A 25,976-nucleotide genomic window follows, 5' to 3' on the forward strand; every position below is an offset into this window, starting at 1 on the left:
CCAGCAGCAGAAGTAGCGTGCAGGGCAGGAGGAGGGGCCGCACCTCAGGTGTTAATAGCAGTGTACTGTGTGAAAGATGCATGTAATATCAGGTGTTGTTTGAGAACTCTATTCTATTGTAGCAGTGAAGAACACATGCTTCTGTGCCTCGCATTCATCACGCAGAACTCTAATTACATTTAATATTCCACTTTCTTGTTAAGAACACTCAGTGCCATTATTCATGTGTAGAGACACCTGGAGTTCTGCAGCACCAAAACTTTGAGCTGGCTACACACTAGATGACGCTTATGTCCACCAAAACCGCAGGATGCGGCGGGGGAGCTGGCATTGGCTAGTCTATACAAACTTGTTTATGCCAGCAGTGACATACATACATGCATGCTGCATTCTGTAGCATGGCCTCTCTATCGTTGTCCTCTGATTGAGTTGCATGTAGGTCTGACAGAGGTTGTTGCTGATGACATGATGCAGGAGAAAGCATCATCAGCAATAAAGAGCGCACACACACAAGTCAAATGGAACATTTTGTCATTCAGATAAAATGATTGGTGAAATCATGTACAATATTGTTTAGTGCAGGGCTGACTAAACCTATAACCTTTCACAGAAATAACCTGGGTTAGTGTGCGGTGTGAAAGGGCAATGTCAAATATCCCGGGTCCAGCAACCCGACCCAGGATAAATAGTGTTATACCCATTTCGGACCCATTTTGGTTTGCAGTGTGCACGGGCAACCCGGGTCCCATTCACCTCAGTGCGGTCTACTCGCCTGCCTCCGCCTGATGTGTTGCTGCTCCACCCCGCCCCCGGAAGATGTCAGCGACTCGGCAGTAAGCCAGCTTACCGTTAGCAGAAAACATAATTGCACAGGGGTTTTCTAATGATCCATTAGTTTTTTAAAGTGATTAGCAAACACAATGTACCATTAGAGCTGTAATGGTACAGCAGTGATGGTTGCTGGAAATGGGCCTCTATACACCTATGTAGATAGTCTTTTAAAAACCAGACCTGTTCAGCAATTGTAGTAGTTTGCTATGTTATCCTTTGCAAGCAGTTTGCTATATGCAGTTGGGATCATATTGCAGGATTTGCCAATAGTGATTCTGTATATGCATGTATAAATATTTGAGTTATACAGTGTGTAGATAAAATTGCCATATCTTGCCGATAAGCTAGATATAGTATGTGGCTGTGGCAAGGGTTTATATTTACTGACTTTGACGCTTATCGTGTGCTGTACAGACCCTTAACTATAATTGCACCTTTAGAAACATAATGTTTTTCACTAATGACATTTTTAGACATGAATTATAATTTGTATTGGTAAATGCATTGACTTCATATGGTAATATATGTAACTTTACAGCTACATGTGAATGAATCAAAATGCATACATTATATGAATCTGGTTTTTAATTATGTATATAGTTGCTTAGCAACTAACTTTTGTTTCCTGTAAAGCTGGGCATACATTAGGGTGACTTTTTTGAGAGGGTAAAAGTCACCCGGGATCCGCCCGGGTGGCAGGATCGCATGCAATATATCGTATGTGGCCACTGTAGGGCGGCACTTGGGAGCCCCCCTCGTGGAGCCAGGTGAGCGGTAGTGGCAGTGGCGCCCGCAGCATCCCCACCCACGGTGAAGCCCGGTGAGCGCAGCGGCGCCCGCACCATCCCCACCCCCCGTGGAGCCAGGTGAGCACAGCGGTGCCTGCACCATCTCCGCCACTGGGCGCTTTTTATGTGATTGATCGCTGTAATCACATAAAATTTGACCAAATTGCATGGGTATCGCCCTAGTGTATGGGCACCTTTTTAGATCCAGAAGCTGGACGTCGCTGCTGCTGAGTCAGTGAGCTGGCCGCATGTGTTTTCCATCACAGGTGAGCTCATTTGAAGTGTTGATTAAGTATGTATGGGTATAAATGTGTGTATTTTCTGTATTGTCCTTGACGACATGTTATAATATGAGCGAGAGAGAAAAGCAGAGAAACAGCACTTTGCCGATAAAGCACTTGCCCCGTTGCCATTTAAAATAATTAGTACAAAGTCATGGAGAGGTGGCACTTTCTGGGACTTCCATTGAAAAAGAACTGCAACCACAGTGTGTATTATAACATTTCAAGCAAAACATTGGTGGGCAGTGGTGCCAGTAATATAAACATTGATGGCCTGTGCCAGCAATGTGTATATATTACTGGATAATAAATAGACATTGGTAGTCAGTGCTGCCAATAATATATACAGTACATTGGCAAATAAAACATTGCGGCGTGTTCATGCTCCAGCTCCGTGTGGAGCAGGGCGAAGGAGGGAGTGGGGAAGTGGGGAAGTCGGGCAATCAGCCTGGCTGGATGGGTGAATCAGGGCGGTTGGCCAGGCAGTGTGAAAGTGTTTGGGGAGCAGGGCGGGGAAGTGAGGGGAGAGAGCAGGGCAGTCAGCCTGGGGAAAAAGTGGTTCAGCTTTTAGCCTGGTGGCCATACACACATAGCGATGATGGCTGAGAAATGAGCCATCTGTAGATGTGCTGGTAAAACCAGCCCACGGCCCACCTCGCTAGCAATGATGCATTGTCCACTGTTCAACCATGTCCATTGTTGGGGCATACACACTAGGCGACTTTCCGATCAAAATGAGCAATTTTGAGCTGAAAATCGCCTAGTGTGTATGGGCCTTATCAGTTGAGTGCGAGCTGCTTATTAATATACATAGATCTAATCATTACAAATGGTGACAATATCTGACAGAAATGTGGGTAAAAACCTGGGATACAGCAAACCATTAAACCGCATGGTTCACAATAAAGCGACTCAACCCACAAAAAGTTGTTAGATTTTAGAACAGCTAATTTATGTAGGGATGGAGAATTGTGTAAACTATTTGGTAGATTTGAGGAACTTAATGTATCTTATCTAGACTTTAGTAAAGCTGGCCATACATCAGGATGACCAGCATCAGATCTGAGTCTTCTCACGATTTCCCCAGCAGCTTGCCAGACCCACATAGGTTTTATGTGTGTAAAGGCCCCCATACACTAGGGCGACTTGTCCTAAGGACAGGATGGGAGTGGGGACCGGCTGGGGGAGTGACAGGAGCAGGCTGGGGGCGGGGTCCGGTCCTGGGTACCTGTAGGTGCAGGCTATAATCTGTATTGTGCACTGGGAGAGCCTCAGCCTCTTCAGATGTAGCGGCGCTGCGGCAGGCAGGGTCAGGAGTGGGGACCGCAGATGCAGAGAGACCGGGTGCGCAGCGCGAGAATAGAAAGAAATCCCATTCAAAGGACTGGGCGGCCGCTGATTGGCTGAGAACTCATTGAATAGGATGGTTTCTATTCTCCCGCTGCATCTGCGGTCCCCGCTCCTGACCCTGCCTGCCGCAGCGCCGCTACATCTGAAGAGGCTGAGGCTCTCCCAGTGCACAATACAGATGACAGCCTGCACCTACAGGTACCCAGGACCGGACCCCACCCCCAGCCTGCTCCTGTCACTCCCCCGGATGGCTGCACATGATTAATCTTATGTGCAGACCGTCCGACATCCGGATCTGATCCGATGTACACGGGACCGCGCATCGGATCAGATCGGATGTCATACACTACGCAATTTGCCCAGTTTCACACGATTTCTCGGCCCAATCCTCCAGAATCGGGTGAAATCGGGGCCAAATCGCGTAGTGTATGGGGGCCTTAATTTCACATAAGATCTATTGTAAGATCTGCAGCTCCCAGCATACTGGTCATTAGCAGCATCTTCAGATCTCATGTGCAGAACACATACGATCACAGGTTTGATCTCAGAACCTGTGGGACCACGCATCTTACCTAAACACCTCACAATGTGCACACAACCACATAATAACTTGCATGACCCGTTGAAATCTTGCGTTCGGGCCTGAAATAGTTCTGATGCTTAAAACTGGACACTAGAACAGGGCTCGACAAACTCCGGGAGCCAGGTCGCCATGGCGACCATATTTTCCTTCCTGGCGACCAGATCCTGTAGGTGGTGTCCTGCCGAGGAGATAGGTCATAGGACGTGGCAGTGTCTCTAAGCCCCTTTTATAACATTGTAGCCCACAGACCCAGTGTTACTGGTCCAGCTGACAATAGTAGCCCCTTCGTAGGTGAACTCCTCGCAGCATCTGGGTAGGAGATCCTTTTGAGCAACTGCTGGGGCCTGCCACATGCCGTGAAGCCACGCCCCCAATTTACGGAAGCTGCTGATGTGTTGGCGCGGCTCTTCTGAACCTCCAGCCAGCATACGCTCCTGCAGGAGCACCCGGACGATGATGACGAGGTGCCAGGGCAGGCGGCTCGCTAGAGCGGGAGACCCTGCTGCTGGCGAATAGCATCAGCGGTGATGTGGCATCCATGACCGTGCTTGTGGCGCGGCCGGGCAGGGAGAAAAACAATGCCCGCTGTCCCATTGAGGCTGTGCCATCCCTGGCTTTTATCTGCTTGTGTCATGGCAGATGTTGCCCCTGCTCTGTGCGCAATGCACCAGCCAATGGGACCCGGAAGGGCAAGGGGTGACCAGGCGGAAGCTGCCCACAGGGGGCAGGGTGCAAGGAGGGTGCCCAGAAAGGGGATAATTATTAGGGAACAATGTGAGAAAGGGATCAGGTTGCAGAAGGGTGCCCAGAAAGTAGGGACAATCATTAGGTAAGATAGATCAGAGTGTCCAAAAAGTAGGGACAATCATTTAACAATATATGCAGGGAACACAGAAAGAGGGATCAGGGTGCAGGAGAGTGTCCAGAAAGTAGGGCAGTTATTTGGGCAATGGATGCAGTGCACTGGCAGCATCACTCTGGTACAGCCGGATGTCAGCAATGCAGTAATGGGGAAGTGATGTATAGTTCGGGAGATTTGAAACCCACCGTGACTAGTTCCCTGGGAGCGTGTCATCTGGAGCTGTGCCCTGTCTGCCGCCGGAGTTTGGGTGAGCGCCCTGTGCACAGCCGGTGTTAGTTGCCCGGAGTCCATCATGCACTGCTGCTGTCATTCTCCTGGCTGCGGCCACTACCAGCCCTCATATGCCACCCTCACAGTGCGGCAGTCACAGCTGTGGAACCCAGCGCCACAACAGCCGGCTCCTCCATGAGTACGCGGTAGTACGATGTATGGCGGTCCGCCATTTTAAATCCTCCCTGCCCTATACTCCCTGCCTAATAGTCAAACGAGCAATTATTAATGTCAGTAACAGGATAGGTAAGGTCAACTAAATTATTATCATTATGTGCTGCTGCAAGATATGAACTATAAATGCTGCATTTCTAGAATTAAGCAATTTTGGGGGTGGGGGGGAGGGATTTGGTGTTTTAGTGTGTCTGGCTCCTACACTTCCATGCTGGCTCCTAGATTTTAGAGAAATTTGTCGAACCCTGTGCTAGAACAACCATCTTACGATTCTGATTGTGCCACGATTTCCATTGAACTCCCCAGCAGCCCTGGTCTCACGATTTGTGCCATTTTTGACACCTGATGTGTTAATGATATACTTGTGATCCAGCTGCCAAATATGATTGATTGTCTCATGAAGTGATGGGAAGGAATGTCTGGGAAAATGCCAGTCATTCGATCCATCGAACGACCGATCGCATGTGCATAAAACCAACTTACGATTTGCCCCCACTCATGACTGAGCAGATCTATGATCTGAGGATCGAACCGATATACCACACAATGTGCACACAATCGATCGCACGAACTGTCAAAATAATGCGTTCCTACACAATATCGTTCTAGTGTATGGCCAGCTTAAGGCTTATGACACCTCAAACTGCTAAATAAACTGGAAAGCATGAGATTGGATTTTGAGATGATTGAATAGAAATATCTTGGTTTCAGGATAGACAATAGAGAGTTGTAGTAAACGAGTATTCACAGGAGAGACACTTTACCAGTGGAGTACCCCAGTGGGCCGATGACACTGTTGGGGGCGTACCTGGCACCTACGGAGGTGCTGGACTTCTCCTAAGCTCACTGGTCAATGTGAATAGATAAGCACTCATACACTGATTTTTATAAAGTGCAAGTGCCCTTTTATTTTCATACAAATTCCACCGCAAGATCGTCGTAAACAGTCTGTTCACTGCGTCTGTTTCGGTCTGCTTTTCCGCCGATTCATGTCTAACTTTGTTTAAAGTCTAATCTGCATCAGCAGCACGGCGACCCGCTGCGCATGCCAATGTTCCGGCCGGCTAGCCGGAACATTGACCAACAAGCAGACCGAAACAGACGCAGTGAATAGACTGTTCACGGCGATCTTGCGGTGGAATTTGTATGAAAATAAAAGGACACTTGCACTTTATAAAAATCAGTGTAAGTGCTTATTTTGGACTATTCTGAAGTAACTTTCTGAGCGCCAGTGACACTTGACATTTCTTTTGTAGTGTATCTATTTAAGAGGGATAGTTAAACCTTCTCTGTGAAGTGTGGGCTGCACAGAATCATCCAGCGCGATTAATGAAAAAATTGTATATTTCCCCAATGTGAATCGATGCCATGGCTGTTGCAGCAGGTCTCTTCTAATTAGGCAGAGTGTGTTTTGCCCAGGGTGCGAACTGGCTGCTAAAATAGTCTAGAGTGAACACTACAGCACTATACTGAAAACTACAGAAGGGATCTAGGAGTCACTAGTTCAGGTGACTTAAAGGCAGGTAAGCGATGTAACAAAGCACTGAGGAAGGAAAGACAGATGCTTGGTTGCCGAGGCAGAGAAATCGTTAGCAGGATGCAAGCAGTAATAATGCTACTGTATAGGTTACTGGTACGGCCTCATCTGGAATATTGTGTTCGGTCTGGAGGCTGTATATACAGGACGATATAAATGCATTTGAGACGGTGCATGGCCTACATCTCTATCTTACCCAGAATTACCAAAAGATCTTAATATAGTTTGGAGCAAAGAAGTGAAAGGAGGTTTGTGATACAAATCTGGTACCAGGACTGCTTTACAGGCTGATCCTGATGATCTCATGGACAGACTGGAACTGGGATGACTTGGCAGGCAGGGCTCGATATTATTCTGGACTGGCTGGAACCGGGATGACATAGCAGGCAGGGCCTAATGTTATGCTGGATCGGCTGGAACCAGGACGGGTAGTACATCTGTACTGCTAGTACTGCAGAACTGGAGCTTAGGGATTCAGCAAGGAGCGACGTTGCTCAGGCTCTGTCTGTGGAAGTCACTATTAAACTTGCTGTTCCCGCGCCAAGTGCTTGTGAGTAAATTGTATATGAAATATTTTGCCTTAAAAAAAAAAATGTACAGTAATATAACCATTTTAGGGTAAGAGCTTTATTTATACTGTACACCAATTCATAGTCTAAATAAAATGCAAATACCTAAAATAAAACACAAAGCTAAGTAAAAGTAACATAGGTACTGTTACATTTTGATCTGGTTTTCACATGTATAAAGGGCATACAAACTATGTGCAGTGAAATGAGGGGGTTCCATGTTATTCGGGAAGGGGGGATGCTCTTGGGTTAAGTGCCCAGTGCTATTCAGTTACTGCTCATAACTAGCCCCTGTGGAAGTACTTAATGCACATCTGTGTTAAGTAGGGCATCCAGGGATAGTTGCGTTATTACTATAGGCAGCAATTCCAGCACTTACAGATTCCTGGATCTATGGTTCAGGGCGGGATATAATTGAATACCTCCTGGTACTTATCTTTTCAGCTTAATCCACATGATAAGTACTGTGGCTCATTGAATTTCTGCCATTGTGTGTATATTTGAATGAGATAAGGCCATTGGTTCCTCTCTGAATACGTTGTATTCATTAAGGGTTATTTATTAAAATTGGCAAAAGGCGAGTTCATGCTGTAAAATACGGTAACCAATCAGATATTTCCTTTCATTGCCTAATTTGCATCAGATAAATGCAAGTTCATTACTGCCTGCCTGCCGTTGCTCAAATTAATCTCACCTATGTTCTTTACTAAGTATACAAGAACTATCAGGGGTTTTATCATTTCTGCAGCAGCCGTGAGATTATTTACCAGACGTATATGTGCTCCTGTGGATGTATTGTCTCTTGCATGATTACAAGTTCTTATTTATGATAATTAATGATAATCTTTCTTTCCCCACATAGGAAATTCAGTCTTTGATCTCCCTTTATTGTGGTAGTTGCAGTGACATTCAGGATAACCATGTAAAGGTATGCCTCATTTTTACTTCATAACAAATGTATTTTTTTTTATCCATAAAGTGTGAAATGAAAACGAAATATTCACTGTGTTAAAGTGTAAAAATATGGAGAAAATAAAACTTTCACTGAGCATTTGGCCACTGTAACAGGCCAGTTTTCTTATGCTGGCAACACTTAAGCCAAACTTTCATTCTGCCAAACATGAGCCATTAAAATGGTGGGCAATTACTGGGAGATCTAGTTGGGAAAACTGATTTGCATGGCTTTGTCTAGTGACCAACAGGAATGAACTCTGCCAAAGAAAGAAATCTGTTTCTGTGCATCAGTTGGAGATTGCTAAGTGCTTACAGATCGATCCATATGTTGATGGACCACACTTCCTGGGAACTGGGCGTCAACATTGCTATCGCACAGTACTTTGTCATGTGTGAGAGCTGTGGGGATGTTGGCTGACTTCCTTGTTTGCTTGATTGTATTATAAGGAAGAAGATGGGACACGTGTTTCAGCCAGCATTGGGAAGGTGTAAGTCCCTGATACTCATGTTGGTAGTTGCGGATGTAAGAACAGTGGGCAGATAGGCTTTCACTTGCAGATTTATAGATTTTTAGTTTGCAGTGTCTGATTCTTGCATTAGCATTAACCACCAAGCAGGTTACCACTGCCATAAGGAACAGTGGCTGCAGATGCAACTGACTCCGTATCAGACACCATGTGCTCTATAACCAGACAAATTCAGTGGTTTAACACCATTGATCAGATCAACTGCTTGAGCAACAGACATCGGGAATAACCTGCAGTTTACTCAATATGTCTGGCCAAATGCTGCTTTCAGGGTCAGTGAAGTTGTATCCTAAGATGCTACCACTGGCTTCAGCACCCAGGAAAAGGGCAGTCATGTTCCTGTTTTCTGTAATATTCCTTGTTGCTGCCCCAAATACCAGCAGCATGTTAACCATGATGCAGCTTTTGGGTCATTGGGGCAGATGTATTAAGCCTTAATGAGATAAATGCAAGAGTGATAAAGAGAGATAAATGTCCAGCCAATCACCTGCTAACTGCTATGTTACAGGCTGTGTTTGAAAAAAGTCAGTAAGGAGCTGATTGGCTGGACGTTTTAAGGCTTTATACATCTGCCCCATTGTGAGAGCATCGCTTCCTGAGATCTGCACGTGCACAAATCTACAACCATCAGCTAACTGTAAAAGTCCTCTTAATCAGGCATGTCCAAACTGCGGCCCTCCAGCTGTTGTGAAACTACATATCCCAGTATGCTTTGCCATAGTTTTAGCATTCCCTAATAGCAAAAATGTGGCAAGGCACGATGGGATTTGTAGTTTCACAGCAGCTGGAGGGCCATAGTTTGGACATGCCTGCTCTAAATAGTTTCCACCTCTGCATCAGCAACCCAGACTGTCACAGAAGCGACCTCCGACCTTGCAGTGTATCCATACCGCTTTAGCTCTATCCTCCATGTAGGAAGGACATGATGCTGAGAGTCAATAACCGTGAAATGGCGCTAGAGGCCAATGATACCAGAAAGTTCCACCAGTGGGCATACACCACTGTATGTACAGACAAGTGTATGCTACCACATGTAGTCCCTTATATGCTGCTGGCTGGGATTCATTGTGGGGGATATTCTGATAATTTGCAGCCTTGCGAGTCCATCAGATGCCGCCCGCCGAATAATTTATTCCTTTTTATGTATACATCATTCTCATGAGCACAATATAGTTAGATCACATACATAACACAAAAGATTGTTATTTGCAAAACGTCTTCTCAATTGGAGGTATAAAATGTGATCCGGAACCTTTTAAATGACCCTGCATGTAAAGATTTAAGATGCTAAAATCTTTGTCTTCACTATGGAAGTTATTTAACTTGGTGTTCTGTATATTTTATTCCGCAGTCCCCGTTCTGTGTGCTTAGCATCCCATGCGAGCAAGTGGCGAGAAAATTAATGAAGCGAACTGTGTGCGCAAAGTAAGTCTTCCTAAGTAATACTGTGCGTTATTGATCAGCAGCACACTGTCTCATCATTAGAGGATCCCTGCTTTTTCACTTAAATTATATCACCACATATTGCTCCTTGTTCTGTATGAGATTATTTTGTTGCATTGCAGGTAAAAAAATGTACCTAGATTTTCATTCCAGTGATGTAAAGGGCCTACACAGGGGTGATGTTGCTGAGCAATGTAGAGCACTCGGCACAGAAGTGCTGCACAGCAATGTGTGTTGAGGGATCTGTCAGGACTAGTGTTCTCCGGTGAGAACACTGGCCCTGAATGGCGATCTAACTAGATTTATCCTGCTTGATGGATCTTAATCACTGAGCTATAGCGATGAGCATCACTATGGTGATGGCCCCTACAGAGTGATGTATGGGCATTTTCTAAGTGATCGCTTCCAAAATGCCCTGAAATCGCCCGTGTGCAGACCCTATAAGATTGGCCATAAGGTTTTCGGTCAGTCTTACGAAAGAGAATGTAATAATTGGGTTTACTCTGCACAATGCCATAACTAGCACTCCAGTGCTGGATTTATTACTTTAGATTTGGGAAGAGCATCTTTAACCAATTTCAGATTTTTGGTACATGCTCTTGTTTAGATGTATATATGGAAAATCTCTCAATCGTTGTTTGATGTCGTAACGTCCAGCGGATCTTGTAAAACATTTATGTTTCCTCCAGGCTGCAAGATGCTCAGAGACTAGAGTTATTGCGGAAGTTCCAAGGGATCAAGTGTTCAATTTACATTTTAGAGAAAGAAAACAAAAAATACTTTTCACCATATTAGTATCCTCAAGAAATATTCAAAAGAACTACTCTACTGCAGTAAATGCTGTAAAAGCAGAGGGATTTATATATCAAAGATTGCAGTTTTCACAATCTAAATACAGTGGATCCACAACAGATGCTTCAGTGTTTTCTGTTTGTAAGAGTGTGGGACAATGGGTAGACAGCAAATAGGTCGACATAAGTCAACATTGGGTCTTTCACATTTTTTTTGTTCTAAATGTCAACACAGTTGACATGGACACTAAAAAAGCACTGCGTCCCCTTGCATGGCTCTCCCACCACACCCTAGTGCAGGGGTGGCCAACCGGTCAGAGGTAAAGAGCCGAAAAATATCGGTAGTCAAGCTAAAGAGCCGACATCATGCGCGCGCCGAAGGCGCATGCGCCAAAAAAAGGGGCGTAGTTTATTTTGACCCCTTGGGTGGGTGTGATACAAATATGCCTCCAATAGTGCAGTGCCATATATACATATGCCCCCAATAGTGCCAGATACACATATGCCCCCCACGGTGCCAGGTATGCACCACACGGTGCCGGGTATGCCCCTATGGAGCCAGAAAGATAGTATGCCCCCACAGTGCCACAAACTGCTATGCCCCCACAGTGCAAATTTCCCAGCAGCAGCACTCACCGTTGTTGCTGCTGCTGCCGGGCGGGTAGAGGACAGTCTGGTGTCCTCCTGTCATGTCACTGATGGGAGGAGTACACAGCACACCGCGCGTCTCCTTCCCCCTCACTTCCCTGTGACTGGGCTGTCCACCAATCAAAGCTCGCTGGCCGGCTCCTGATTGGCTGCTGGCCCGCAAGCTCTGATTGGCGGACGGCCCAGTCACAAGGATGCACAGTAAGGGGTGGGAGAAATGCGGAATGCATGCTCTCCTCCCCTCAGAAGGAGAAGGGATTCAGGGAACCGGCAGCAGGGGGGACTGGGACGGACGGTGGGCGGCGGGCAGCAGTGGGAGCAGGAGCCTCACTTTACAAGGGGGAGAGCCGCATGAGGCTCAAGAGCCACGGGTTGGCCACCACTGCCCTAGTGGATGGTAGGCATGAAATTCTGCCTGTCGGCTCTAAAAAAAAAAAAAGTGAAAAAAACCCATGTCGACCTAATGCTTGTGTCGACCTAATAACATGTCGACCTAAACCCAAGTTGACCTTGCATGTCGACCTAATGGTTGTCGACCGCTTTGCTGTCTACCCATTGTCCGGATACCGTTTGTAGTTACTTCCATGTAACCCATTATCCTACTTAAAAATAATTGTAGGTGACGATTAACTGGCTTAATTACTACTTCTTTCCTAAAGAGTATTTTACCTCTTTGTCCTGAGTTGTTTTTGGACTTTTTGTGCGGGTCAAATACAGGCTCTTTTATATTTGCTGTAGAGTAGTTTGGTATATTAAGCCCGATTCAAAGTTGATCTCAAGGACAGCTAATTTGTAGCGGCCATCGATCAGGTTAAGCCCCGTCTGATTGAAATCCTCGAATACGGTAGATGCATGCGGCTTGCAAATCTATTCACAGCTGTGCAAATATTTCCAAATCCATTCGCAAGCTGCTCGTCGTCAAATTATTTTCCCAGTGTGTGTAGGCTCTAAGTAGCCCTGGACTTACCTGGCGGCTGCGATGGAAACAGGCTTACACTGTTCCTTTAGTCATGGACATATTAATGTGATACACAAAGTATCAGTGTAGTTTTTAAAACAAATGTGTGTACTTTAATTCTATGGGGCTCTGGCTTTACTAGACAATGTTGTTTTAATAACGATTTATTTCTCATTAGTAAAACAACAGATGTAAATGTGCCAGATGTAAGTGGCAAATAGGAAATTGTAAATTGCACATGATAAGCATTGACTATCTGGCACAGAAGACAATTTTGCGGCACTGACATCATTGACCATTAGACAGAGTGTATTCCAGTTGTGCATGTCTGCTAAGCTGTAAGAGCATGTTGGACATATTTAGTCATCAATAAACCCTCCAGATACACCTTTATTGAACTATATATTACATACATTTTGCAGTAGTGCTTTACCTGCTATTTGTGTTTCTGCTATTTAGATCCCTGTTTGAGTTGTGGGGTCACGGTAGAAGTTTGGCAGAGCTGCAGCAGTCCATACAGGACTACCCATTGGATAAGATGGTATGACCATATTTGAGATTTGGAAACTTATATAGCGGAGTAACATGCCCTTTTAAGCAGTGATTTATTCTTCTTAATTTCTTTCAGGTCCCTTATCTTCAGCCTAACTCTACATACAAAATAAACATTCATAGCTTCAATAAAGCCTTGACACAGACAGAAAAGCTTCAGAAGATAGATGTGAGTAGCCCTTTAGTTATGTGACACATCTGCTGCACTGTTTAAATGGACATAATTGAGCTTGAAGGCAGTTTGTTGCCAGTTCCATTGCTGCAAATTTTTGAATATATTACACAGGCTTCCATAGTAATGGCTGTCAAATTACTGGGTAAACTGCAGTATTGGTTTAACATTGGGGTCCATGTGGTCTTTTCTTCTCCTACCTACTGCTTAGACATACCCTGGGAGGTCATTGCAGGACAGGGAACCTACAATGGGGCAGATGTATGAAGGGTCGGTATGGGGGAGAAGGGGTATCAGCGCACGTTATGTGCACTGATACCGCTTCTCCCCCATGTATGAAGCAGCCAGCGTGCGGTACAGGACAGAGGCGCTATGCGCCCCTGTCCATATCGGCGCTGCTATCAAAATGTAGCAGGCCGAATGTATGAACGGTCAGCATCACTGACCGTTCCGCACGAAGCCTGCTTTGGCTTCGCCAGTATCAGGCTGGCGAAGCCCTATCTAAACAGCAGGGACAGCGCTGTCCCTGCTGTTAGGTCTGGGCTGCGCTGGGGATCTCGCGTGAACAGCGAGATCCCGCGCATGCCCAGTGCGGCCGGCCGGGGGACAGAAGATGGCGCATCAGTATTAACTGATGCGCTATCTCCAGAAAGGGACATCGCCGAAGGGGGGAGTTAACGCTCCCCCGCTTCGGCAGACAAGATGTTAATACATCTTGTCGATGTCCCTTCCTGCTTCGCCTCGCTATTGAGGCGAAGCAGGAAGTATCATAGCGGCGCGATAATACATCTGCCCCAATGTGCCAAGTGGAATCATTTCTATGTGGTGGATTTAATTCTCAGTGCTGGGAGTAGCTCCCAGTGCTGTTCAAATCAGCACTCTGCTCAATCAGAGAATGCTGGTACTCACAGTTGTTTAGCTGTGAGTGCCAGCATTTTCTGTCATAAGTGATGCTGTTTGCACTGCGCTAGTGCAGAAAACATTGTTGCCACCCTAGTTTTGTTAGGCTGCATCTACACATTGTGATTTCGCAGGATGCAGTTTCTTGTGTCTAGACATTGCATTTTAGCAGGATACAGCAGGCTTGTGTATCCTCTTGAGTAAGCATCCTATAGATGTAAGCTTGCGAGCAGGGCCCTCCTACCTCTATGATGGTTTGTTTCTACCCAGTTTTATCACTGTTGTTTCCAATTGTAAAGTGCAACTGCATGTGTTGCGCTATATAAGAAACTATAAATAAATAAAATAAATCCTGGTAAACAGCTCCTGTTCGACTGCATCTTGCTAAAATGCAATGTGTAGACACAGCCATAGATTTAAATGTGAAGGCTTCTTCCTGCCAAACAGGTCCCTTTTTAAAAGGGACCTGTCAAAACACAATGTGTAGATGCAGTTTTAGATTTCTGCTTACACCCTAGGAGGGGAGGGACTCCACTAGTCCACATTAGGAGTTCACTGATTAGAATAGCTCCGGGAACTCCCTCGGGGCACTATTCACAGCATACCGTATTGGGTCGAGATTAGGCACAAAAAACAAACATACAAAAAAAACAGGCTCTCATAAACTGTTAAGGCCCCCATAAATTAGTCTGACTTGTCCTAAGGACAAGTCGGACCTGAATTCCCCTGCAGCACCCCGGGAGGGGGACACACGATTAGGCATTTGATGGGTCAAGTTTTGCATAGGATACATTGCATGCAACTCCCGGGGAGCTGCAAGGTGAAGGGAGCAGGGGGCAGCGGACATCGAGGTGGCGGGCAGGGGATGCTGCGAAGCGGCTGGCGGGAGACGCTGCTAGTAGGGCAAAGGCAGTGGGCTGGGGACGCTGCGGGGGACAGTGACAAAGAGGCAGCAGTAACATAGAGCCGGGCAGGGGGAGCTGGGAGCTGTCAGTACTGAAAAAAAAAAAAAACATACAATGAATGGGGGCAGCCTGTGATTGGCTGAGTGCTCTCTCAGCCAATTGCTGACTGGCTGAGAGAGTGCTCAGCCAATCACAGGCTGCCCATTCATTGTATGGGCTTTTTTTCCCCCCCAGTGCTGAGAGCTCCCGGCTACCCCTGCCGCCTCTGTGTCCCTCGCAGCGTGTGCTGCCTCTGCCTACTAGCAGTGTCCCCGCCACCCTGCTCCCTCCACCTGCCTGGAGCACAGCTCCCTGCTCCGGCTCGCCAGCCACCTCAGAGTCCCCTGCCCGGCTGCACATAAGATTTGGCTCGCGATTTGAACCACACATCGGGTCGTACCGGGTGTCTAAACATGCGATTTGGCCCGATTTCACTGCCCGATTCATCCAAATCTAGTGAAATCGGGACCGAATCACATAATTAAGGGGCATGTTTGGGGGCCTTAAGATTGTATGTATGCAGATAGGTCCATGACCCATAATGTAGGAGAATTATTCAGTGGGTAGTGTCTGTGAAGGATGGGGTGAACAATATGTATGCAAGCAAGAGTAAACAAAACTATGATATGAGATTTTTGTATTGGATCTAAGAGCCCAAAATGATTTTTAATATGCTCTCTACTTATTCCCAGTAATAGTTTTTTTTTTTTCTTTCAAACACTGGTTCTGGTAAACAACATAAATATGATTTTTAATCAGTGTATTTCAGCTTGCACATGTAATTTACAGAACACAATTGTAAAGCAGTTTTCTTCATGGTCCTCGCTTTATACTAGAGTCCGTCAATATGGACCCGTTTTGGAGAAATGTACTTTTTTTTTTAAATGTATACATGAATACATTTATTACTTTGTAGAATTGTCAGTAGTAATATTTTCAGAGGTTGGCCACCCTGGTAGTATGTTGATCTAGTGCCATAAATATAACATTCTCAAAACTGGTCAGCAGGTGTTAAAAAGTGAACATATTCCAAAACTGAGGAAATTATTTTGGGTTCTGCTTCAATCATTTATTGTCACACTAGCTGTGCAGTCACATGCTCATGGCAGGACATGAGTTTTGGTTGTAATAAATATTTAGCAGCTGTGAATACATCACCTACATCTCATAAGTCTTATTCTCATATGATAAAAACAGGCAATGGAGTTCCTGCCATTTAAAGGGAAAGTGAGTTTACAGAATGCTGAACATATATTCTATGTACTGGAAGATTATGGTCCAGATCCAAATAGTGCACCTAAAGAACCTCTACATATCTACTTTGGCCGGTGGGTGAGTACTACAGTGTGCTCATGTTATATAGTACATACAAGGTGCTTATACTGTATATGTTGCACTATATTGCTCCGTACACACTGGGGGGACCTGTCCCATGCTAAGCGATGTGTGCTGAGCGATTTGTGCTGAGCAGTGTTTTTCCTATGCTGGTAGGCGATCTAAGCAGGATAGACCGTGCCTTCACTGTCTATCTTTTCAGGCCATGGCGATGTGTGTACAGACAAAGCGATCCGTGCTTCATTTCTAGGCGATCTAGATTAAATTGCCCTGTGTTTATGCCCCTTATCAATAACTGATAATCCTCATATTGTGTTTAGGCTTTTAAGCTCATGCTATTGCTTCTAGCTAAACCACTCCAAGGACTGAAACTGATCTTTAGCTTAACGTACCTAAATTAGTGGACAAACACTAATTATGAACCCAGATATTTGGTGTAATCACATTGTACATGGTAATTATACCAGTTCTTACTACCGTGTTTCCCCTATAACAAGTCCTACCCCGATAATAAGCCCTACCCTTATTTCTGGACAACGGTCCAATATAAGCACTACCCTGAAAATAAGCCCTAGCTAAATCCCTATTTTGCTCAGTCCCTGTGCTAAACTACAATGCTTCCAGCTCCGCTCCTTGCATGAAATGGATGCTGCTGGTATGGTAGCAGCCCAGGTACCACTGAACCTCTGCTGGCATCAGCGGTCCCAGGAATGCATTGCGCACCATCCAAGACTGAGCGGCGTCTGTACACAGGCAGGAGCGGAGTGACTGGGCGGTGGCGGTGGAAAGGCTGAGTGGCTAAAAAACATGGCAGGAAAGTAAAGCGGCAGTTGTGCTTAAAGTTTAAGGTGATTGGGGGGCATGATGTGGATAAAAGCAGGACTGCAGGGCATGATATGGATGAATTAAAATAAGCGCCTTATCCGAAAATAAGCCCTATTGTGTTTTTTGGACCGTAAAAAAAAAGACTGTGTCTTATTATCAGGGAAACATGGCCATATAAGATCAGCATTGTAAAAATTCAGCTTTGTAAACCCTTTCAGCAAGGGAGGAATGTGAAATAAAATGTCTTCCCTGTGGGTTCTAAACATACTACATCGCTTGTAGGGCATGATAAAAGAAGAGGTGTACATCAAACTAAAATTGGGATGATAAAGCCCCGTATCCTGGCTACCAATGCCACTTAATGCAGTGCCCTATTTCTGTGTCATATCCCTTTAAGTGCCAACATCTCTGTGATGTGCAAAATATCCGTTAAAAATGCCAGAGTCGCTCACATTTTGTTACATAAATTCAAATAAAAAATGTTTTGTAAAATAACAATTATATTTACTATATAACGTTTACATTACAGGTCATTATGATGAATAAAAATGTTTGCTTGGCAATTTTCACACCTATGTTGACAAATTCACTTGGCACTCATAGTACTCATGTATTCTTTCCCCAGCAGGACAGGGTAGGTCCTGGCAGGCTTCTAGATTGTCATACTGCAGTTTTGTTTCCAAGTTAACCCTGGGGGTGCCATGGGACAATTATCGGAGTGCCTTGGGTTGGGGCTCCAGGATCAACTCAAATTATTTATGACCAAAGTAAATGGGTAAAACCAGTGCTGGACTGGTTACCAATTATCATTTATAGGGACAAACAAAAGCTAATTCTGTTTTCACTAAATAATTGAACCCTCTGAATGACACGTAAAACACAAATTACTAATTCATTATTAATAATAATCTAGGGGTGCCATGATGCATATTCTGATCCTGTAGGGCACCGTGATTCAAAAAAGTTTGGGAACCACTGGTCTAACCAAGAAATAACCCATATCACTTAAAACATGGTAGTCCCGGGACTTAAGCTGCTGTGTACCTTGAAAGTAACAGCTTATCATGTTTTGCTGAAGAATGAGAACAATGTTGTCATAATTGTTACTGATTTTACATGTGTATAATAACAAAATATATGTAATAATAAGCTCCATTTAGTAAATGTTTGTCTTTTTAAGATTGCTGATGGACAGAGGGAACTCATTGATTCCTATAGTGTAAAAAAGAGACACTTTATTGGGAACACCAGCATGGATGCGGGTCTGTCTCTCATCATGGCAAACCATGCAAGAGTGAAACCCAATGATGTGGTGTTTGATCCTTTTGTTGGCACTGGTAAGTATCCTACAATTTGAGTGTGTATATGTATGTATATGTGTATATATGTATATATATGTGTGTATGTATGTATGTATGTGTATATATATATATATATATATATATATATATATATATATATATATATATATATATATATATATATATATATATATATATATATATATATTTTTTATATTTTTATATATATTTTTATATATATATATATATATATATATATATATATATATATATATATATATATATATATATATATTTATTATATTTTCGTGTACGTGTGTAACCGAAACGCTGCCATCTGCTGGCATATAGTGAAACTATATCTCTTTTGCTTGAAGTGGGCTTAGCTTGTGTGTGTTTGTTTGTGTGTGTGTGTATATATTAATATATAATATATTTGTGTTTTGTTTTTAACTCCTCTACTCAGTATAATTAAATGCTTACACCTCTGTTAAGGGTCTATTTTCAAAATGGTGCTTTTGTTTGTGGGTTTAAAGCATCAATACTAAGAAGGGAAAAAAACTGTTTGTTTTGTATTTTTGTACTTTATAGTATTGCCGTTTTAAATTCTGCAGGCAAAACGGATAATCGACACTTCTGAAACCAAATCTGCAAACTCCTTCCTAGAACTACAGGATCCTGTGTTGGTCTCTTGCTAAGAACATTGGGGATTGTTATATAAAAGTTATGGTAGCCCCAGTCCCACTAATACTTGTTTGCAGTCCCACGGAGCTGTGACAAAAGTATTTGCACACATTTGAATTGACCCTTTTAGAGCGCCTCTTAAGGTGCGTACACACTTGCCGATCCCTGCCACTGCCAATTTTAGCAATCACCTTACGATGCGGGCGATGAGCAATGGTGCTGGGAAGGGGGCCATGCTGCAGAATGTACATGCACAGGCAATGGAGGGGGTCTTTAATGACGCACGATAGTGTGCATCAGCCGCTATCTAGAGTAATAGATACTGGGTGATTATAATGCATAATATTGCTCACAAGTGACAAAATGAATGACAGCGCTCATTATAACGCCTAAAGTGTACGGGGCTTTAATTCGGTGAGTCATTTTTGGAGCAGTTGTCAATATTTTAAACTTTAACTTTACAGCATTTCTATAAAAACCAAAGGAAGGAGAAAAAACGATTAAACTTTTAGAGTTGCTGTAAAGCACTGCTATTCTGCATGAAAAATATACATATCTGATTACATCCCTTTATAGCAGAGTGAAAATTATTTTAGTTGTGTATTTAATATAAAATTAAATCTATGAAGCAGAATTTGACATTACTTGTTTTTATACATTGAGGAGGGACACATGAAATGTCCTTCCTTTTTAAGTTATTCCATTTTTTTTGCATAGCTCCAACAATTTACCAGCCTCTGCTGGGATATGAAAGACACATTTTATTATTTTAGGTAATTGAGTTTTTTTTTCAAATAGTGAAATACTGTTTGTAAATCAGTGCACCTGGAATATTGGGGGTTATTCAGACCTGATCGCACGGCTTCAAATTTGCAGGCCGGGCAATCATTTCTAGATTGTGCATGCATACTGATCATAGCCCTCATGCGCAAGGACATCCTGAGATAAAATCCTGCTACTTTTTTGATCACTGGCTGTATGCAAGTTGATTGATAGAAAGCCGGCATTTGTGGGTGGTGACTTGGCCGTTTTGTGGGAGTGTCAGGTAAAATGCAGGCGTGCTTAGGTTATGTGACATTGGATCCGGCCTAAAGAGCCTGTTTCTATTGCAGCCACCAACTGGACAGGGTATACCAGATCACAGGGCGCTGCAAAGTAGCAGCCCTGTTATCAGGTCTTAATAACCCCCATTATTATGAATCGCAGATTTGGAATCTTAATGAAGAATGCAAACGATTTCAGAAATCTAGTTAAAATTATAGGTGAGAGAATAGAGATTAAGGTACTTGTTTCCTAGCACGGCCACAACGATCATGATCGTGGGCATCGCGGCCATCGCATGCACTAAAAAATCGGGTGCGATGGTACCGACGCGATGCCCGCGATTTCCCCATAGGGAACAATGTTAAATGCCTCAATTTACCCACGATGTCCCCGATTTCCCATAGGAATCAATGTTAAATGGCTCAATTTACCCAAATCATCATAGGGAACAATGGTAAATGGGCCAGAAAACCCAAAAAACACCCCTGAACAGTGAAATGTCCCCCCAAAAGTAGTTTACGCCAGCCCACGATCAACGTGAACCCGAAGCGTGGCGAGCGCTGCGATACGCGTCCTCCGACCTTTTCATACCCCCACTATCCACGTCGGCGTGGAGTTGAGAATAGAATAGTGTGGCGAGCGCAGCGGATACCTGTGAAGCCCGCGAAGGGACGCGTTTACCTGTGAAGGTATCCGCGTCCCCTCGCGGGGCTCGCTGCGCTCGCCACACTTCGGGCTCGGTGGCTCGCTGCGCTCGCCACACTATTCTATTCTCGACTCCATGCCGACGTGGATAGTGGGGGTATGAAAAGGTCGGAGGACGCGTACCGCCGCCCCTCGCAGGCTCGCTGCGCTCGCCACGCTTCGGGTTCGCGTTGATCGTGGGGTGGCGTCAAATACTTTTGTGGGGACATTTCACTGTTCAGGGGTGTTTTTGGGGGTTTCTGGCCCATTTACCATTGTTCCCTATGATGATTTTGTGAAATTGAGGCATTTAACATGGTTTCCTATGGGAAATCGGGGGCATCGCGGGTAAATTGAGGCATTTAACATTGTTTCCTATGGGAAATCGGGGGCATCGCGTCTGGACCATTTAAGCCTTTTTTAGCCGCATACGACACGACCGACGCGATTTTGACTTTTTTCAATGCATTTCAATGGGAAAATCGGGGGCATTGCGTCGGTCGCGTCGCAGACCACTAAAAATGACACCCGATGCCCGCGATTGTGGCCGTGCTAGGAAACAAGTACCGAGATTAGATCTACAGTATTTGAAAAATGCATCTACAGATGTGTTCTGGCAAGAGGGAGCAGCTCATGTTCAGCATCCTTCTCCTTTTTTTCTAACTGAAAATGGATCTTAATTGCAAACAAATGCAACTAGGATGCACGAGAAGACTATTATTAATTGTATATGACACTTGTATTTTGTATGTAACTGGGGTCAGATGTATTACGCCTGGTGAAGTGATCAAATGGAAGGTGATAACGCAGCTGCCAATCAGCTCCCAACTGTCAAGGTACAGACTAGGTTTGCAAATGACAGTTGGAAGCTTGTTGGCTGCTGCATTATCACCTGGCGCATTAGGCCCTATTGTCGTCACTGAATGATATTGTTTTAATAATGCTCCCACTCATCTTATTTTGACTAACTTCACCCCATATAACCTACAGAGAACTTAAACCACTAGGCCTTGGTTAGATTTTTCAAGTTACAACCCCTTTATGGAATGAATTCCTTAACAGAGGTATTTCCACCTTTTAAACTGCAGTAAATGCACTGTACTCAAGGTGCACATTTTTTTATACTCTTTATAACCTAGTGTGGACTTAAAACTACTAGGCCTTGCATGCCTTTTTCAAGATTCAATCCCTTCCTGGATTGAACTCCTTAAATGATTTTTACCAAATGCGCTTGAAATCAAAATGCAGTTGAATTCGCAAGCTCAATGGATTGGGTTACCTTCTTCTGTAAAATGCAGCTCCAAACTAATCAGTAGCACCCCTGTGTAATCAACCACACGCACTAGTTCTAACAAGAAGATAAAAAAGGGACATACTGTACACACAGAACAAAACAATACCCTCAGATTAATTGTGGCATACAGAAGTACAGATCTCATGGTAAACTAAATTTAGCCCTATTCTCACTTGATAATTCTATATATATATTATAACCGCATTGTTCAAAATTAAGCAAAAACAGGAATTTTGGTCTTACCTGTTAATTCTGTTTTTCTGAAGCCATGTGGATCACTGGTACCATGGGATATTCTAGGTCCTCCAGACCGGGCACCAAGGAGTTAAACTTCTGAGAGTGCAGCTGGGCTGACCTCCTTAATGCCCTGCCCTGCCCCAGGCTAATCAGTTTACTTACTACCAAAGCCCAAGGAACAGAAAAAGGCGAAGCCGACCCACACACACACACACACACACACACACACACACACACACACACACACACACACCCCAACACCAGAGTCTTGAAGAAACAAGACAGAGAGACACTCAAACACAGTAGATAAGAGCGAAGGGTGGGCGCCCAGTGATCCACCATGACTTCAGAAAAACAGAATTAACAGGTAAAACCAAAATTCCTGTTTTTTCTTTCAGCCTATGGTGGACCACTGGTACTATGGGACGTCCTAAAGCCGTCCCTCAAGGGTGGGAACGCTCCCTAACTGCACTGAGGACTCCTCTGCCAAATGCTGCATCAGCAGTGGCGAAGGAATCAAACCTGTAAAATCATATAAACGTATGTACAGAAGACCAGGTAGCTGCTCTGCAAATCTGCTCAGCAGAAGCACCCCGGCCCGCCGCCCAGGACGCTACTACCGAGCTGAGTAGAATGGGCTCTAACGGAGACCGGAACTGGCTTACACGAGGAAAAGATAGGCTTGACGAATGGCCGTTCTAAACAGTCCATTGCAAGATGGATCAGAGGCGGGCCAGCCTCTCTTACGCCCATCATAAAGAATAAACAAAGAATACGTTTTTCGGGGAGCCTTGGTTCTCCGAACATAAAGGCGTAATGCACGCACAACATCTAAAGTAACTAAATCCGAATACTCGGAAGAAGAATTAGAAGGCAAAAAAGCCGGGACAACAATCTCCTGGTTCAAGTGGAAACTGGATACCACTTTTAGGAAGATAGTCCAAACGAGTACGGAGTACTGCCCGGTCTTCGTGGATAACTAGAAAAGGTGTCTTAACTGATAAAACACCTAGGTCCGAAACCCTCCGAGCCGAAGCGATGGCCAGGAGAAAAACAGTCAACCAATGCAAAGTGGCCTCCGCCAAAGGCTCATACGGAGCCTTCTGTAAAGCCTTGAGAACAATTATCAAATCCCAAGGGTGAACTGGGGAAACATAAGGAGGCTGCAAGTGTAAAACACCCTGCAGGCAAGTCTTAACCGCAGAAGACTGAGCAATCCTCTTATGAAATAAAACAGATACCTGGACCTTTAAGGATGCCAGACGCAATCCTGTATCCAGTCCCTCTTGTAAAAAAGTCAATAACCTTGACAAAGAATATTGCCTAGGAGGCAAATGATGCGTTAAACATTGGGCAAAATAAGTCTGCCACACCCTGTGGTAAACTCTAACTGTAGACGATTTACGAGCAGAAATCATAGTATGAATAACTTGGTCTGAAAAACCTCTAGCCTTTAAGACCGGCCGCTCAACCACCATGCCATCAAATTTAGACAGGGAAGGTCTGGCTGAAGACAGGGGCCTTGCGTGCGTAAGTCTGGCCGTAGAGGTAGACGCCACGGGGGTGCGCTGGAGAGATCCTTGAGATCTGCGAACCACGCTCGCTTTGGCCAGTTGGGTGCAACCAGAATGGCTATTACCCTTTCCACCTGAATCTTTTGAAGAACCCTCTGAAGCAGGGCAATCAGAGGAAAGAGATACACCGTTTGAAACGGCCACGGAACCGCCAGTGAGCCTATTAGAAATGCACTGGGTTTCTTGTGGGTGCTCGTAACAAAGAACCTTGTGGTTTTGCCGTGAGGCCAACAGGTCGATCTGAAGCCAAACCCACCGCACCACCAACTGGTGAAATACCTCTGAATGGAGGGAAGGCGCATGCAAGGTGAATGGAGACTGTCCTTAGATATAGGAACGTCCGCACTAAGTCCTGAACAGACTCTCTCTTGTCCTGGGGAGGAAAACCTGTTGCGACGAGGTATCCAGAAGGGTACCCAGGAGAATCGTGCTGGGAGGGAATCATGCTGGACTTACGCCAGTTGATGAACCATCTGTATCCCTGTAAAATTGTTACTGTCAGATTGACATGTTCCTGGAGACTGGCCTGAGAGTTTACCATTGGAGAATATCGTCCAGTTATGTCAGGATTCAAATCCCTTGCAGTCGCAAATGGGCTGTCATCACTGTCATCTCCCTAGTGATCACACAAATTGTGATGAAGTGACCAAAAAGGCAAAACTCTGAACTGGAAGAGATTTCTCTGAACAGTGCACCTGAGGAATTTGTGATGGTCCTCACGAATGGCGATATGCAGGTATGCATCCTGCACATCCAAGGAGGCCATTACCAGGAGCAGGATGTAATAGAACCTGGTGCCCTGTTGATATAAAGGGACCGAGATTACAACCCCCGCCGTGAAGAGGGAGCGAACGGCCCTGCGAGAGCAGTAGCCCTGTCAATGTCTACAGACAGACTTGTTGAAAAGGATTGCCTGGGAATGTACCCTTTGAAAACAGAAGAGTAGATTCTGTTGATCGATGTGTCCGATGCGGTTTGCTGTTAAGCCCCCTGGTGAGAACAAACCCAGTCAGGCAGATGGTTTGTACTTCTGCTCTGGGGCCTGCCCAGTCTAGCGAAATTACCTCATCCTAGGCTTTGGGACCGCTGAGGGTAATAAGGCAGTTTTTGGAAGCTGTCCTATTTAGGTATTGGCCACACGAGTACTGTCCACGAGGACTATAAGATCTGAACATTTTGTTCCGGATCTTAGCCCTTCAGACAAGGTACAGTTGGAGCCTCTCTCAACTGTGTTGCTTAGGTCATGGCACACCATGGCCAGCCCTGGCTATCCTATTGTTCTCAGCAGCAATATAATACAGTAGGGGATTAGCATAGTAATCCCATTACTCACTTAATCCTATTAACAGGTTAAATGAGGAGGGCTACATCTGTATGTCAAAAGTAAAGGCCAATGAAACTCATGCAGAAGCAAATGCAGGGCATATAACTGCTCCTGAATTTGCATAGATAGAAAATTGGAACAATTCCATAAATCTATCCGTAGGTTCCTTAAGGGACTTAACCAGACGTGCAACATGGGCATCGACTGGTGGTAGGTTTTCCAACCTTTTCTTTTCCTTCCTCACAAGGTTAAAAGGAAAAAACACCTAGTCAAGAGAAAGTTCTTGGTAGGATGTGCCCAGGTCTCCCTAAAGAGCTTTCCTAGCTGTGGAGACGTGAAAACGTACAGGTCCTTCCTTTGAATAAAGGAGGCTGTGCTGTAGGCTGAGGGTCTGGCTTAGGTAAGGACATCCCTAGCAGCCCATAATAACGCAGCCACGTTGGTCAGGGACATTTTTCAGTGTCTGACTTTGAAGAAATTTCTGATGCAAAGCAGAAATCCTCTGATTGCGAGTCGTCAGACTGCAAAATTTGGCAGGTG

The 25,976-nt window shown here is 44.7% G+C and overlaps 1 protein-coding gene across 3 annotated transcripts in view; it reads left to right on the forward strand.

The window, feature by feature from the left end:
- Positions 1 to 25,976, forward strand: part of TRMT11 (tRNA methyltransferase 11) — a 96,218-nt gene that overhangs the window by 153 nt on the left and 70,089 nt on the right. The window contains exons 1-7 of one of the 3 annotated variants that reach the window (XM_083176691.1): positions 28 to 48; positions 8,108 to 8,173; positions 10,078 to 10,151; positions 13,026 to 13,107; positions 13,195 to 13,287; positions 16,332 to 16,466; positions 18,475 to 18,631. In XM_083176691.1, coding sequence (XP_083032817.1) covers positions 10,129 to 10,151; positions 13,026 to 13,107; positions 13,195 to 13,287; positions 16,332 to 16,466; positions 18,475 to 18,631 — 490 coding nt within the window. In that variant the 5' untranslated portion in view covers positions 28 to 48; positions 8,108 to 8,173; positions 10,078 to 10,128. Of the gene's footprint in view, positions 1 to 27; positions 49 to 8,107; positions 8,174 to 10,077; positions 10,152 to 13,025; positions 13,108 to 13,194; positions 13,288 to 16,331; positions 16,467 to 18,474; positions 18,632 to 25,976 lie in introns of those variants that run through there. The other 2 variants (XM_083176693.1, XM_083176692.1) reach the window with 2 other exon arrangements.

Source organism: Crinia signifera, chromosome 3, assembly GCF_055691185.1.
Source record: "Crinia signifera chromosome 3, ASM5569118v1, whole genome shotgun sequence".
Lineage (NCBI taxonomy): Eukaryota > Metazoa > Chordata > Amphibia > Anura > Myobatrachidae > Crinia > Crinia signifera.